The sequence below is a fragment of the Protomyctophum parallelum genome (genome assembly GCF_964188405.1).
Source record: "Protomyctophum parallelum genome assembly, chromosome: 16".
Classification (NCBI taxonomy): Eukaryota; Metazoa; Chordata; class Actinopteri; order Myctophiformes; family Myctophidae; genus Protomyctophum; species Protomyctophum parallelum.
In genome coordinates this window covers 38,066,082-38,080,220 of record NC_139711.1, presented here as the reverse complement: position 1 = coordinate 38,080,220, position 14,139 = coordinate 38,066,082, and the positions used below count along the sequence as shown (strand labels likewise).

Genomic DNA, 14,139 nt, shown 5'->3' with positions numbered 1-14,139 from the left:
ACCTTATGCAAGGTGCATAATGCACTTCTGAAGTCTACATGCATACAAGTGTCTTCCTCTGGGGTTTTTTGAGGTGTGCTATCCCTTCCTATATACAGCTATAGAGATGTTTGTCCTAACACAAACATCAAATATCATTGACAATGAATGGGGTCTAATCGGCTAACAACACAAACATTAAATGCCATTGACAATGAATGGAGAATTTACGTCATCCGAGGACGAGCAAATCGGCTATTTTGTCAAATTCCCATTGACAATGAATGGAGAATTTATGTCATGTGTCTGAGCAGATCTAAATATTACGTCATGTAGATGATAAGAGCGAGCAAATCGTCTATTTTGTTATTACACAATTTTTTTTAATAATATTAAATTCTAATTGACAATGAAGGGAGAATTTACGTCATTTGTGTGATAAGAGCGCCCCTCACTTCACACGGGTGTGATTTTGAACTTTAACATACTGCTGCTATGCACCATGTGGCTGTAAAGTCAAGCCCTACAGTAATCATTTCATATCAATTGACTGGCCAGACTAGGAATATAATACCACAGAGCTTCAAAAGCTGCTTTTATAAAATTAAGCATGGATAGGCAAAACATTCAGTAAAGGCAACTTCAGGAAAACACCATTTTATCACCTCAAAGAATTAAGAATGTTGTTAATTTATGATTTTTCTCTTACACCAACTTTTATCCCTGTCTTGGACAGGGGTAGACCGATGCAAGGTTGGGGTGTTCCCCTTTCACAACGTTTTACAAATCACATATTGGGACTGGGACATGGTCGGAACATTTTCAGTCTTGGGAATTAGTTTTTGCCTGTTCCCCAAATTCCATGTTCTATTTGTTGGTCCAGATGTAAAAAGCCACAGTAAATTCCATATACCCACACCATGTAGTCACTCTTTATTTAGTGGTTTACAGTACATGTCATATCATAGTAACATCAGATTAGTACTCCAGAATACAAGAGAATTTTAACCATTGAAAAGAACAACAAATAACGTGTCTCCACAATAACCTCAACAACACAATATCTCATAACAATAATAGCACCATTAGCGATAATATGAGCACCGTTGGCATGTGTGTGTGTAAATTCCATCCCAAATCCTTTAATAAGCTTTTTTTCCAACTCAGTGAGCCCATACTTGTCTGTACAAAACCTCCCACACATCCAAGCGTGTTTCTTTAGCAAAGCCTGCTGGTACAGAGACAGAGAGTGTTAAGCCTGTTGGTATGATAGACAGGCAGAGAGACAGACAGACAGAGAGTTTAGTTTGCCTGTCTTGTCACCTCACATCTGTCAGAATGAAGTCTAAAAGGCCTGTTGAGCCTTGTTTGCACAAAGAGCAGAATGGAGCCAGCGATCTATGAGCTTCTAGTTTTGTGTAAATTTCCCAGTTTTTTTTTCTCTTCTTCAGCTCATGCTGAAAATCCTTCCCCCCCCCCTTCTTCTTTTTTTTTTAAATTAATTCAAAAACTATTCTTGGTATTTTATTTGTACACTCCATTTTCTTATGTTAGCCAACTGCTCCTTGGGAAAGAAATCCAACTAACAACCAAAACTCACAAAAAAAATACATCAGGAAGAGAGAGGATGTTTGGAAAAGAAGATGTCAGGAAGCAGAGGGGAACGATTTGAAAGTTCAACATCCACAAAATGACGTACATGTTAGATTAGTCAGATTCTGATCTTAATCTTAATTGGCCTGTTTAACTGCAGTGATGTTGCATAGATCTAAGACTGTAGTGTAGATAAACTATAGATGGACCTTAATGCAGGTAGACTATAGATAAGACATCAGTGTGACTCTGGGGTCTTCTCTCCTTAAAGCTCGTCATCTTTGGTCACTGCAAAGACACAAAACATCGCATCAGACACGTTAGATCACTGGTTCCTCAACCAGTGGTCCTTGAAGGGATTCCAGGTGGTCCCCAGCGAAATGATGGAGGGTTGGAAACCAAATGGACCTTTATAGATCTTTAACTCTTGAGGGCATAAAATGAAACCAAATGGACCCATACAGGTGCCTGAAGGTGGTCAGTAGACCGAAAGCTTGCAAAAATAAATACATTGATTGTGCACAGATCTCAGTGTGCGGAGCATCCTTTTATTTTTTTTCATTATCCCTTTGTGACTCCAGCACCTAACTTAAGTTTTTTCAGCAGATGAGCGGTGTTTTATTTGACACACTCAAGAGTAAAATTATTATTATTACATCTGCAATACTTAATTTACAAGAAGTCAACACAATTTGAGAATGTAGAAGAATTATTTTGATTAACGTTTGCCTGTTATCTCTCCTATGGTACCAGTGCCTCATCAATAAACCATTGAAGTGTAGACAAAATCTCATCCAACGATATCAAAATATATATATATATTCTGTTTCGGTCTGAGAGGCTAAATCTCATCAAATGGTGGATCGTGGCTCAAATTCAGAATAAATAACGGGCCTTGTCCTGAAAAAGGTTGAAAACCACTGGGTTATATCTGAGTAACAAACAGTAAAAGACTGGTTAGATTCCCATTAACCAGTGGTGGGACAGTAATAAAGTATATTTACTTGAGTACTTTACTTTAATTGAAAATATATGTCAGGTAAGAGTTGATTTTCTAAGCCTCTAGCAGTGATTCTCAACCATTTCCATCTCAAGGACCCCCAGTTTGACATGCATTTGGACCCCCATTTAATGTCATTTCTATCTCTGGGACCTCAATTTATATTATAGAATAAATGTTAATTTAACTGTGTACAAATGGGACCCGTTAGGGTCCATTTGGTTCCATTTGTACACTCTCTGAGTTACAGACAAATAAGGGTCCATATAATTTAGCTGGGGACCCCCTGGAACTCTCTCAAGGACCCCACTTTGAGAACAACTGCCGTAACCAACAGTAAGCTTCCCCAGCTTTCCTTGAATTAATGAAGGTTAACAAGAACATTGCAGCCCTGGGGGACAAACCCATGATATTTACAGTTGACAGAGCGTGAGCTCAGTCTTTTTGTTACCTGGAGATAAACTTTTCAACATGAACTATGAGCCCAGAGACACAAGTCGAGTCCCAGCAAGTGTGCGTGACAGAGAGAAAGAACGCAAGAAATTAGAAAACATTAAGACATGCAGCGGCAGGCTGAAATGCAAACTTGGTCCACCTGTGGGCAAAAACACCAAATGTGTTTGCGTCTGTCTCTGTGTGTGCTCGCACATGCGTGTGTGTGTTTAGATTTAGGCGTTTACATGTGTTCAGGAATGCGTCAGTGTTTATGTGTTAGGCGCTTAAATGTATTTTCGATTTTGAAAAAAGGTTGAATGAAGCAACAATACTGTAAGCTAGGTAATCCTTAAAAAACCTTAGTTGCCATGGTGACAGTGAGCCTTTAATTAACTCTTCTTAATCCATGTTCTGGTTCTGTCAACTACTTCTCCTACTACTACTACTATACCTTTAGCTTTTCTCTGTATGTACTGTATGTGATGAGATACGACAGTTAAGTTACCTTTCTTAACTGGAATGTCTTCCAGAGAATCAACGACATGAATAATTCCAACAGCGGATGCTTCTCCTTTAGCGTTGACGGCGTGGCACTCGTATGACCCTTCTTCTTCTTTGGTGAGTGGAGAGATCTGACAGTGATGGAGACAGACAATGTATTCATTACTTAACCTATTTTGACCTGAGATCAGATTCTAAAAATGTCTTCTACATCCTGACAGTTTTCTGAAAAAGCTATGTTTCTACGTCAGTCGTCTCCATGTCTCTCCAGCTTTTTATTAAACAGAAAATGCATTTTCAGGACAGGATACCAATTTGATCCAATCAGGATAGAGCACGCAGTCTGGATAGAGATTAAACAAGTGGAATTGTAAGTGATGCCACAAAGAAGTGAGCAGAAAACTAATTTGAAACTGGAACACTATAAAAATCAAAATAAGCTGATAAATGCTAAATGCTACTACCCTGTGCTGATTAGCTGAAATTGTGTCATCTACACAAACACAAACATTCTATAGCAATGATTACAATCAGAATATAGTGATTTAGCCTTTTAAACAACCAAAACATATCACTTACACTACCTTTACAGCTGTATTCTGAACATGACATTTGGTTAAGACAATCATAAATAAGAAAGTTTAATGTGCTGCAGCTGTGAGGGGTTGTTTAAATATTTGCCGTGCAGTTTAAACATGAATGAGAAGCAGACAAACTCCTTCCTAAACTCTGAAATGTCAACAAGTCAAGACGGAACAAGCATCAATAAATCATTGACCAAGATTCACCTTTTATGATGTCACATTTACGTCCAAATATTCATAGATACATGGAGATGTATTACACATTTGTCAACAATGAGAAAAATACTATGAATAATAATAAATTAAGTTTATATATGGCTTTCTATGACAGCAGATGTCTAAAACTGTTTTGAATGGGAGATTAACATTATAATCTTGTTAACATGTCATTGTGCAGTGTGTGTGTGTTACCGACCAGCACCCAGCCAGTCACTTCGTGTTTCTCAGGTCCGCCTCTGGTCTGAATGGCAAGGTTGTCTCTGTCTCCAGGTAACAGCTCCATCTTAGTCTTCCCTCCTACAATCTAAATGACACACACACACACACACACACACACACACACACACACACACACACACACACACACACACACACACACACACACACACACACACACACACACACACACAGTTATGTATCTGCAGTGAACAGATTTGAGTCTCATCTGCTACTGTCTGTCACTCCTTTTCTGTCTCCCGCTCAGCTTTCCTACTGCCTCTATCCCTCTACACACCGTCTCCCTCTCAGCTGTCCTACTGCCTCTATCCCTCTACACACCGTCTCCCTCTCAGCTTTCCTACTGCCTCTATCCCTCTACACACCGTCTCCCTCTCAGCTGTCCTACTGCCTCTATCCCTCTACACACCGTCTCCCTCTCAGCTGTCCTACTGCCTCTATCCCTCTACACACCGTCTCCCTCTCAGCTTTCCTACTGCCTCTATCCCTCTACACACCGTCTCCTTCTCAGCTGTCCTACTGCCTCTATCCCTCTACACCGTCTGTCCCTCCTACACGGTCTCGCTCTCTCAGCTGTCCAACTGTCTCTCCCAACAAAGTATAGTGCTACAGGATATGAAGGTGGGGTCACATTAATTTAATGTGCAGAAATGTCTGACATTTAAGTCAGGTTCAGTCATGCCTCGCCTGTCATTGCTTCTAGTTACTCTCACATTTCCAGTGGATGAGATAAACCTCTCCACTGGCATTCACCATGAAAACTTCAATGACCCCAGGCTATGCAAACACCCACCTGACCTTTACACCAATCTATTCATCCAGTGTGGAGAAGTGCGGAAAGACGGAGAGAGAGACAGAAGGAAAAGGAGGGAGAGAGCAATATATAAAGGCAGAAGATACCAGCTAAAAGCTCTGTACTCGGATGAAGGACTCAAACTGGCTAGAAACTAATATTGATCGTTTTACTTTCTGGAGCTACAGTTACTGATCTGATGATGTACTTCTCTTCTCATCCTCCTCCTTCTCCTCCTCTTATCTCTTGTTTGTTTCTAATCCCGTTTTGTCACAGTCAACTTTATTGTTACACAGTTGACCTCAAATCTACTTTTTGTATAACGTACAATGGCTAATGTTTCGTCTCTGGAAAGTACTGTTGTGTTATATGCTATGATGTGTGTGTTATGGGTTCCATCACCAATCTCTTATCTCTCTCTCTCTCAGACATCCATATCTGAGGTCATCACCATGCTGGCTTGTGGTGGACATTTGTCAAATTTATTTAGTTTAGTTATTTTTAACTACAAAATGAATGGACAATGATACTACCAGAAAGACATAAAGAGCAGCCCTGAATTAGACTGGCTAATAAGCCAGACCGAATCAGCCGTTGGCAAAAAGAAATTGCCTGCCGGCGGAGTGATTTGAGTCTGGCTGATTAGCTGAATGACCATTACAGTGTTCAAATGGGGGTCCTTACAAATAAAACATTTGAGAACCACTAGACCTAGTTGGACTAATATGCCATAGTGTCATAATAAATATGCGAAATAAATATTCTGAAGGAAACCTGGAGACTCATTTCAAATTTGACACATTTGTCCGTGTACGGACATATTGATGACCCATCCTACTGAATATGCAAACACTGTTCAACACATTTCAAATCTTAACCTTTGACTGATTATGATGATACAAACCTAATTGTCTTTAACAATTGGCACATTACAGAGTAATGACAGCAACAATCTGACAGGTAGGTAGGACAAAGGACAATGAATGTGTATGACAGAGGGCAGAAGACAATTGTAGGGTTGGATCAGTCTTTGAAGATATCATGAGGGTGGCACTAGGCACAGTAGGCAGTAATTTCACTGCATACATTTCTATTATTATTATTAGGTCCTGCCTCCAGGCAGAGATTTGCACTCTACCCGAGTGCGCCTTTCTAATTACACTCCTCAACTATCCTGACAAATAGTCATGTGAAGATGAATATCCTTCGGGGCAATAAAGATTATTATTATTATGTCCCCATGGGTTACAGTTCTTGTCCTAAAGTCTATAATCATGTACTTTGTTTTAGAGATATTCAACCGTAAGTAGGATTTGTCAGACCATGAGACTTTGTAGAGAAGAGTCCTTTTGCACACCTACGAGGACAGGTGCGTCGGAGCAGGCAACCAGTGTGAAATGAGAAAAATGTAAGTCCCGCACACCGTCTTCATTTATAACAAAAAAAACATCGCATGGATGCACCTGGGACGTATCCTCAGTGATGTATCCTGAGGTCAACGGGGTTTCGGGTCTCGCAACATCATACCCCTCACTCAGGCGACCCAGCCGGGAGTGATCAAGTCCCGACTTACGTCCCAGTAGCTACCCTCAATCAGTCCCATTAGGGAAAAACCAGGGGCACACAATCCGTTGGAACTACTCCAGAACTACTCTGCCAGGGCTTGGAGGTACACTTCTGGCACATGGAGGGACTAGGCTCTGTGGGTTGTCTCCTGTCCGGGCCCCTCCTACGTCTCACCAGGTCCACTCCTGCTCTCACCAGAGCGAGGACCTGTGAGTTGCACCAGAGTCCCAGCACCAGACAGTTCATTCAGGAGTGGTGGGCAATGGTTCCGCAGGGTCATGGTACTGCGGTTCCGCTTGCTGCTTGCATGGCCCTCCTAAAGGCCTCACGAGGGTTGTTGGGCTTCCTCCTCACGGAGGACACAGGCTGGGGCGCCAACCCATACTGCTCACCCGGTTGCAGTCTACATTCCGGCTGTCACCCGTCTCTCCGGGGGTCACCAGACTATACCTGGTTGTCACATAGTCTAACCATTCCTATGAGTCACTATAAATAGAAGAATTATAACAAAAAACATCGCATGGATGCACCTGGGACGTATCCTCAGTGATGTATCCTGAGGTCAACGGGGTTTCGGGTCTCGCAACATCATACCCCTCACTCAGGCGACCCAGCCGGGAGTGATCAAGTACCGACTTACGTCCCAGTAGCTACCCTCAATCAGTCCCATTAGGGAAAAACCAGGGGCACACAATCCGTTGGAAATACTCCAGAACTACTCTGCCAGGGCTTGGAGGTACACTTCTGGCACATGGAGGGACTAGGCTCTGTGGGTTGTCTCCTGTCCGGGCCCCTCCTACGTCTCACCAGGTCCACTCCTGCTCTCACCAGAGCGAGGACCTGTGCGTTGCACCAGAGTCCCAGCACCAGTTCACTGTAGTAGTAGTTTATTAGGCTATTGGAGTTGCGTTTCATCACCTGATGAGGGTCGTAATAGACTGAAATGTTGCAACTAATAAACTACTGCTATAAGTGAGGACAGTGTGCAGGTCTATTTTCCTCCGACCATGAGACAAAATCAATGATTAGATAGTTAAGACCATGACTACACTAATTGTTCTATAAAATCATAGGCAAATTATGTAATAATAATATAAATCTGTTCTCTGTTCTCATTATGCCTGATTCTGTTATGTCATCAAAATAAAATCATGATGGTTGAATCTCAAAATTGAGAGCATTGGTTATGGATGGTAGTTGAGACAGTGCATGTTTATGGTTTTCATACTGGACTAGGCTGAGCGTAGGTTATTTGTGTATAAATTGTTCTCAATATTTGATTTATACCTAATTTTGTGTTTTTGTTAAGTTTCAAGATGCACTTGCTTTGTAGCATGTGTTTATCTGAAGTCACCCCTCTGTCTAAAACATTGTTTCTACCTACTGTACAGTACAGTTTATACTGTAGACACTAGGACAGACCTAAAGCATATGGGGAGGATCATGTTTTCACAAATAACAAAGTGATAAACTATTTAAGTAAGTTCATCACCCCGCAGAGAGCATGCCCAGAGCACAGCTTTACTTCCTTTGTCTGGAGCTTTTCCTGTTTTAAAACACCACCTTCCTTACTTGATCTTTCTAGAGCTCAGGACGAGACAGGGACAGGCGTGGTCCTTTCTCCACAAGAAAGTCTGGATGTCTGTCCTGGGCACACGACTTTAAAGGTCATCGTTTCTCTCAACAATTCAGTCAGTTCTTCATGACCACGGCCAAGAAGTCTCTAGATGGCTTCAATACATTGTGGATGGACCTTCATGATAACATTCTGAGAGTAGCCTCGGTACCCAGGCTTTTATTTTCGTTCGCATTCAGCCCACTTCCTTGTATTTCGCTAACCAATGAGAGTGAAGAGGCTGTCGCTCCAAATTTGGTGTTCTCCGCTGTGCTATTGCTATTTTCTACCGGGGAGGGGAGGGAAGGAGGGGGGCAGGAGCGGGTGCTCAGGTCGGTGAAGCCACAACCAAGGTGGCCCCATGAAGGAGGATGATCACTAATAATGAATCAATATAATAATAATAATTTGAATAATTATAATAATATTTTTTTCTCTTATTTGACTTTTACATATTGGGACCATTGTTTTCCTATGCAGATTTGAGCTGCTGCTATTTAACGAAATGCAGAACTCTGTTTCATGTGTCATTATCTCCATTTGATATCTATCTATAAATGCACCAAGTCTCTGTAAACCATTCGCCCCACCGACTTCAAATTTGCTACATAATGAAATACTAGTGAAAGCGATAGGGAAAGTCGACCATAAACCACTATAGCAATCCACCAGATCACCCATCTTGTCATATCAAGTTGAGTAGTGCTTCTAGTGTCCATGTGATGGAAAAGGCCCAGGCTCCGGACAGGGTTCAAATCCAGATCACCCCTAGATCTCCATATATGGAGCTGGCCTGTTCTGACATCACAATGCTGCGCGACCTCACCCTTTGGGCCGATTCATACTCCTATTTTACAGCTGTTTCGCTGTAGTGCCGAAATGATTTCGGCTCGTCAGAAAATTTCAGTAGCACCGAAGAGACGACTTTAGGACGGTGTACCTACCTACCTACCCCCCCCCCCCCCCCCCTCAACCTCAAATGACGTCACATTGTAGGCTCTACAGATTCGGCTCTAAAATAGGAGTATGAATCGGCCCTTTACCTTTGACCTCACCCAATTGATCACACCTGATCACCCCGGCCCCCAACGGGCACTGATCACCCTAGATCTCCATATGGAGCTGGCCTCACAATGTTGCACGACCTTGCCCTTAATTAGCCAATTGATCACCCCCAACAGATACTGTTCTAGTTTATGTTAATGTTTGATATTTCTACTCTTACTGTATGTACTTTCACTCTTGTTCTTTATATAAAGTGTAAATACAATTTGTGGTCAGTCTGGCTTCTACAGCTGTGCTCATTCTCTTAAACTCAGCTCTTCCTACTTACACACCTTATGTTGTGTGTTACTATATTTAGTGTTGGAAACAGGGATCATAAGAAGGTTATTCTTATTCACAGAATTGTAACGGAATGTTCACTATCCCCATCTTATAACAATCTTTCCTCGCTCGTCTCCTCTAGTCTCCTTTCCTAAATCCGTCCTTTTCCTTTCTTGTCTCTTCCCCTCACCCTCCTTAACTATCCTCCCTTGTCTCCTTTCCTTATCCCTTCCCCACTCATCAATTTCCATCCTCTCCTTTCTTGTCCCCCCCCCCCCCCCCCCAGACAGACACTAGAGCTGAATTCCAATACCCAAAATATCGGCCACTCGCTTGCTCACTCCAGCATAGTGGTGTTACTGCGAGATTGGTTACCTGGTGAAAAACTCCCAACGTACATCATTGCAGTTTGTTTATCAGCAGAGTTCAACCTAGCGGTATTTAGGCCACGTTACCTCCATGTAAGTTATGCGAAGTCCACAAGATGGCCACATATTTCAGCATGTCACAAATCTCACCATAACACTGCCATGCTGGAGTGACCGAGTGTGAGTGAGCGAGATTTTGGGTATTGGAATTAAGCCTAGGAGAGGAAGACCTTGTTGGAGAGACAGACAACTGTAAATGTAAGACAATCTAATGTACAGTAGTAGAGATGGACAGACAGACAGACAGACAGACAGCCGAGAGGGATACAGGGTAGGAGAGACAGCCAGTGGGATAGCTGAGATTTATTAGCAGTGCAGTGGTGACCCCACTTAAGCATTATTATGCATTCCTTACTTATGTTTTCTCCACCATGTCACAGCTGATCTAGGACCAGATCCCAGGAGCCATCATACAGAGCCTTCCTCCCGTGTCCCTCCTACAGTCTCCCTCTCAGCTTTCTAAACTATTGTATGGGGGAGTGATTGAACATTCTTAAGCTGTTTTCCTTCCTGCCTCCTCTCCTCTCTATTCCCCATGTCTTCCTCTCCTCCTGCATAGCTAATTTTAGCTATCCAGTTGTTTATCCTCTCCAACAGAACATTTCTAAAGGTTTGAGAAGATGACAAGAGGCCATTCCCAGCATTCACTCTGTCTGTTTGTCTTGGCAGATGCCCAAGACTCTTAAAGCAGAATTTCACCCTAAGGATTGTGATTTATTCGGCACATACCAACACATCTATACATGTTGTGTTGTTGTTTAAATCAGTCTATTTAGTTTACAAATATGTTGTTTACTCATGTTACATTTTTAAGCAGGGCACTTAAAAACTTGTACTGTAAGGTATACAACTGGAACACATATGTAGGTAGGTTTATGTAAAAACTAAGACCAATCAAATTACATTACATAATGGAATGAACTTCTGTACAGACTGATTTAACACCAACACAACACGCCTCAAAACCAAAAGGTGACCATTGACAATTTTAAATGACATTTAAATAACCACCTTTTTCCTATGGCTTTCTGTTTAGTCTATTTGCCCTCTGTTTTGTGTTTGTCAAGTCCAATATTGTGTTTGTTTGGATCAGTCTCGGTTAAGCTTTTAAGCTTACTACCGTACTTACTTGCTTTAATTGTATAGCATTTCATGTCTGCAATTTGTGCCTTCTACACATTTGAGTCTTGCTTTTGTGTATTACGATTTTTTATTTATTTTATTGTTTTGATCATCTGTTTGATCATCTGTCTCAACTATAAAAGCACTTGGGATGATCTCCTGTTTTTAAACGTGCTACTTTGACTTGACTTAAATAGACACTGTAGTGATAATGTTTCTTGGACAATCCCTTTCAAGGCTGGCAAACCATTGGGTGAAATGTCCCCTCAAGCTGTTTCCACTCACCGGTGGTTTTCCTGTGTTAATGTTTCACATGCCATTTCTCTAAATATACTCTGGTCACAACAAAAGCAGGAAGGTGTTGTGGTATGTGTTATAACAGGATTATAAACCAGTAGTTAATAAGTACTGGCAGCTTGAAGCCATCCAAAGAGCAGCTCACATAGAAATCATAGTTAAATTTGGGTACAGTTTCATTTTGTATGAATGAATGGGACATACGGGAAGTCTGATATGGTAATGTGGGCCAGGGGTTCTCAATGTTTTTGGACCCCCGGAAATGCTTTGACCCTCGCCACACCCCCCGTCCCCACCACCAATACAAACCGACCGCTATTATAACCTTAATATTAGAGAAAATACATCATAAATAAATACTGAAACTAGATAAAATCTGTTTTCTTGTTTTTTTTCCAGACAGATTTTCAGGAAGGTGCATTTTAAAAGTAATCAGTACTACTACAGTTTTCATTCACAGGGGATCCCAGAGTGCTACATGGTTAAAACACAATGGATCACAGAAGGTTAAATAAAAACGCAGGGTTTTAAAAAAGTGTCACGCACAAAATGTACTGTACACAGTCACACACTATTACATTACACAGTACAGAATATAATTCTGGAAGTTAAGTTACTATGATTAGTTTCCCCCAAAATACAGCATAACAATGATACATATTTGTATAGTAATATGCTGTATCACAGTAGCTTCTGTCTGTCTGTCTCTCTCGCGACGCGCGCACACACACACACACACACACACACACACACACACACACACACACACACACACACACACACACACACACACACACACACACACACACACACACACACACACACACACGTACGTCAAGGTTAGATTAGATGTGATTGTGAGTAATTTGGGGTGGGGGGGGGGGGGCAGGATTAATGTTAATTTTGGAGACGGGTTATTTTACCTTCTTCCAGGTGACAACAGGGGTTGGGATTCCAATGGCTTCGCAACTAAGATAGACCTGAGAGCCGGTGACATTATAAACCTCTCCTGGAGCAGTCACTATCACTGGAGCTGTACAGACAGAGAGAGAAACAAGTATGATGATAATATATGTACGTATACTATGACATTTTGGGTTGCATTATTACCATTTCGTTTGCTGTGGGCCTGGGGCAGTTCTTCATTGTGTAATATTTAATATTTGTATTCAATTAAGAGTCAAATACAAATTTCTCATCTTTGTGAATAAGGTTATGGGTAGGTTTTCGATGAATTCAATACAAAAGGACCCCAATGGGAACAAGCCAATAGGCTTTCATGGAATAGGCTCGACTTAGATTCATGCTTTTAGCAGACATTGTATTGTACTGTACTTCCCTGTGCTTGTCCATGCAAACTGTTACTAAAATATGAAATCAATTAAAAAAATCACACCCGTGTGAAGTTAGTGGTGCAACCCAGTGTGGGGGTTCCTGGAAGTTCCAGACCCACAGGAGCACAGCCAGGGGGCCAGGTCGATTCCGGTGAGCCGCCCCACGTCCGAAACGGTTGAGAAATGACAGTTACCGTGTGGGGCTCCCTCTACTGTACTGTACTGTATGTCACTGTACTGAACTGGCAAACATCATATATACAGTTAATGTGCGTGTGTGTTTGTGTGTTAGGTTGCACACAGGTGGAGAAAAACAACCATGCTATTTTCGTGCTCATACCCAGACACCCAGCCAGCCACACACACAGCTCCGTAAGGGGGTGGTTGCACCACTCAAAAAATGATTAAATTATAGCCCAGAATCCCTAGTATAATTCCTAGAGTATATTACCAACTAGTGGTTCAGTTTAGCCTTAGTATTATGATTAATCAAAACATTTAAATGTTTCCCTTCCTAAGTTCCTACTGTCTTCTTCCCCACTCCTAACCAGTTTCTACCCTCCAAGTCTCACCTGTGGGACATTTTCCTTTGCCGTGGACTTTGATCTCAGGCTGGCTATCGCTGACAGCCTTCAAACTGGCGGTTTTGAGGTCACATCCCGTCTTGTAGGTCACTCCGTCAGTCCCACAGACTTCGTAGTTGGTCTTGCAGGCACAGACGCCGGCTTTGTTCTTCTTCTCCTTAAGGCACTCGAGTCCCGGGGCACAGCGCCGGGCCTCGAACCCGCGACCGCCGCAGGGCTCGCCGTCACCAGCAGCACAGGTTGTGCAGCAGCCGCAGGAGTCCAGGACGGTGCCCCACAAACAGCCGTCTGCCGGGAGCGGCTCACAGGTGCTCGTGTCGCACGTATCACAGCTCCGCGCCACGCGACCGGCCGATGCAGAGCAAAGTGACAGGGACAGGACGAGGGCATACAGACCCAACATGGTTCTAATCTGAGTTTAGTCTGAGCTCTACAAGTCACAATGATGATATACCCGAGTGAGACTGATCCACTGAAAAGCTGGACTGGTTTATATAAGGCAGACTGAGCATGCCCCCTCCCCTAA

The 14,139-nt window shown here is 42.3% G+C and overlaps 1 protein-coding gene across 1 annotated transcript; it reads right to left on the bottom strand.

Annotated features, from left to right (window-relative positions):
- Positions 1–889: 889 nt before the first annotated feature.
- igfbp7 (insulin-like growth factor binding protein 7) lies at positions 890–14,060 on the bottom strand. Its single transcript, XM_083786448.1, has 5 exons — positions 13,602–14,060; positions 12,619–12,728; positions 4,508–4,615; positions 3,513–3,639; positions 890–1,860 (listed from the first exon to the last, which is right to left on the bottom strand). The coding sequence occupies exons 1-5, from the start codon at positions 14,014–14,016 to the stop codon at positions 1,838–1,840; spliced, it is 783 nt and encodes a 260-aa protein (XP_083642574.1). The 5' UTR covers positions 14,017–14,060; the 3' UTR covers positions 890–1,837.
- Positions 14,061–14,139: the final 79 nt, after the last annotated feature.

Bases quoted from the DNA above. Each gene is read 5' to 3' on its own strand.
- igfbp7 (XM_083786448.1), bottom strand. From the start codon at position 14,016: ATGTTGGGTCTGTATGCCCTCGTCCTGTCCCTGTCACTTTGCTCTGCA. The intron at 12,729-13,601 runs GTGAGACTTGGA...CTGTCTGTACAG, and splicing joins CAAAGGAAAATGTCCCACAG to CTCCAGTGATAGTGACTGCT. The intron at 3,640-4,507 runs GTCGGTAACACA...CATCACTGTCAG, and splicing joins AAGTGACTGGCTGGGTGCTG to ATCTCTCCACTCACCAAAGA.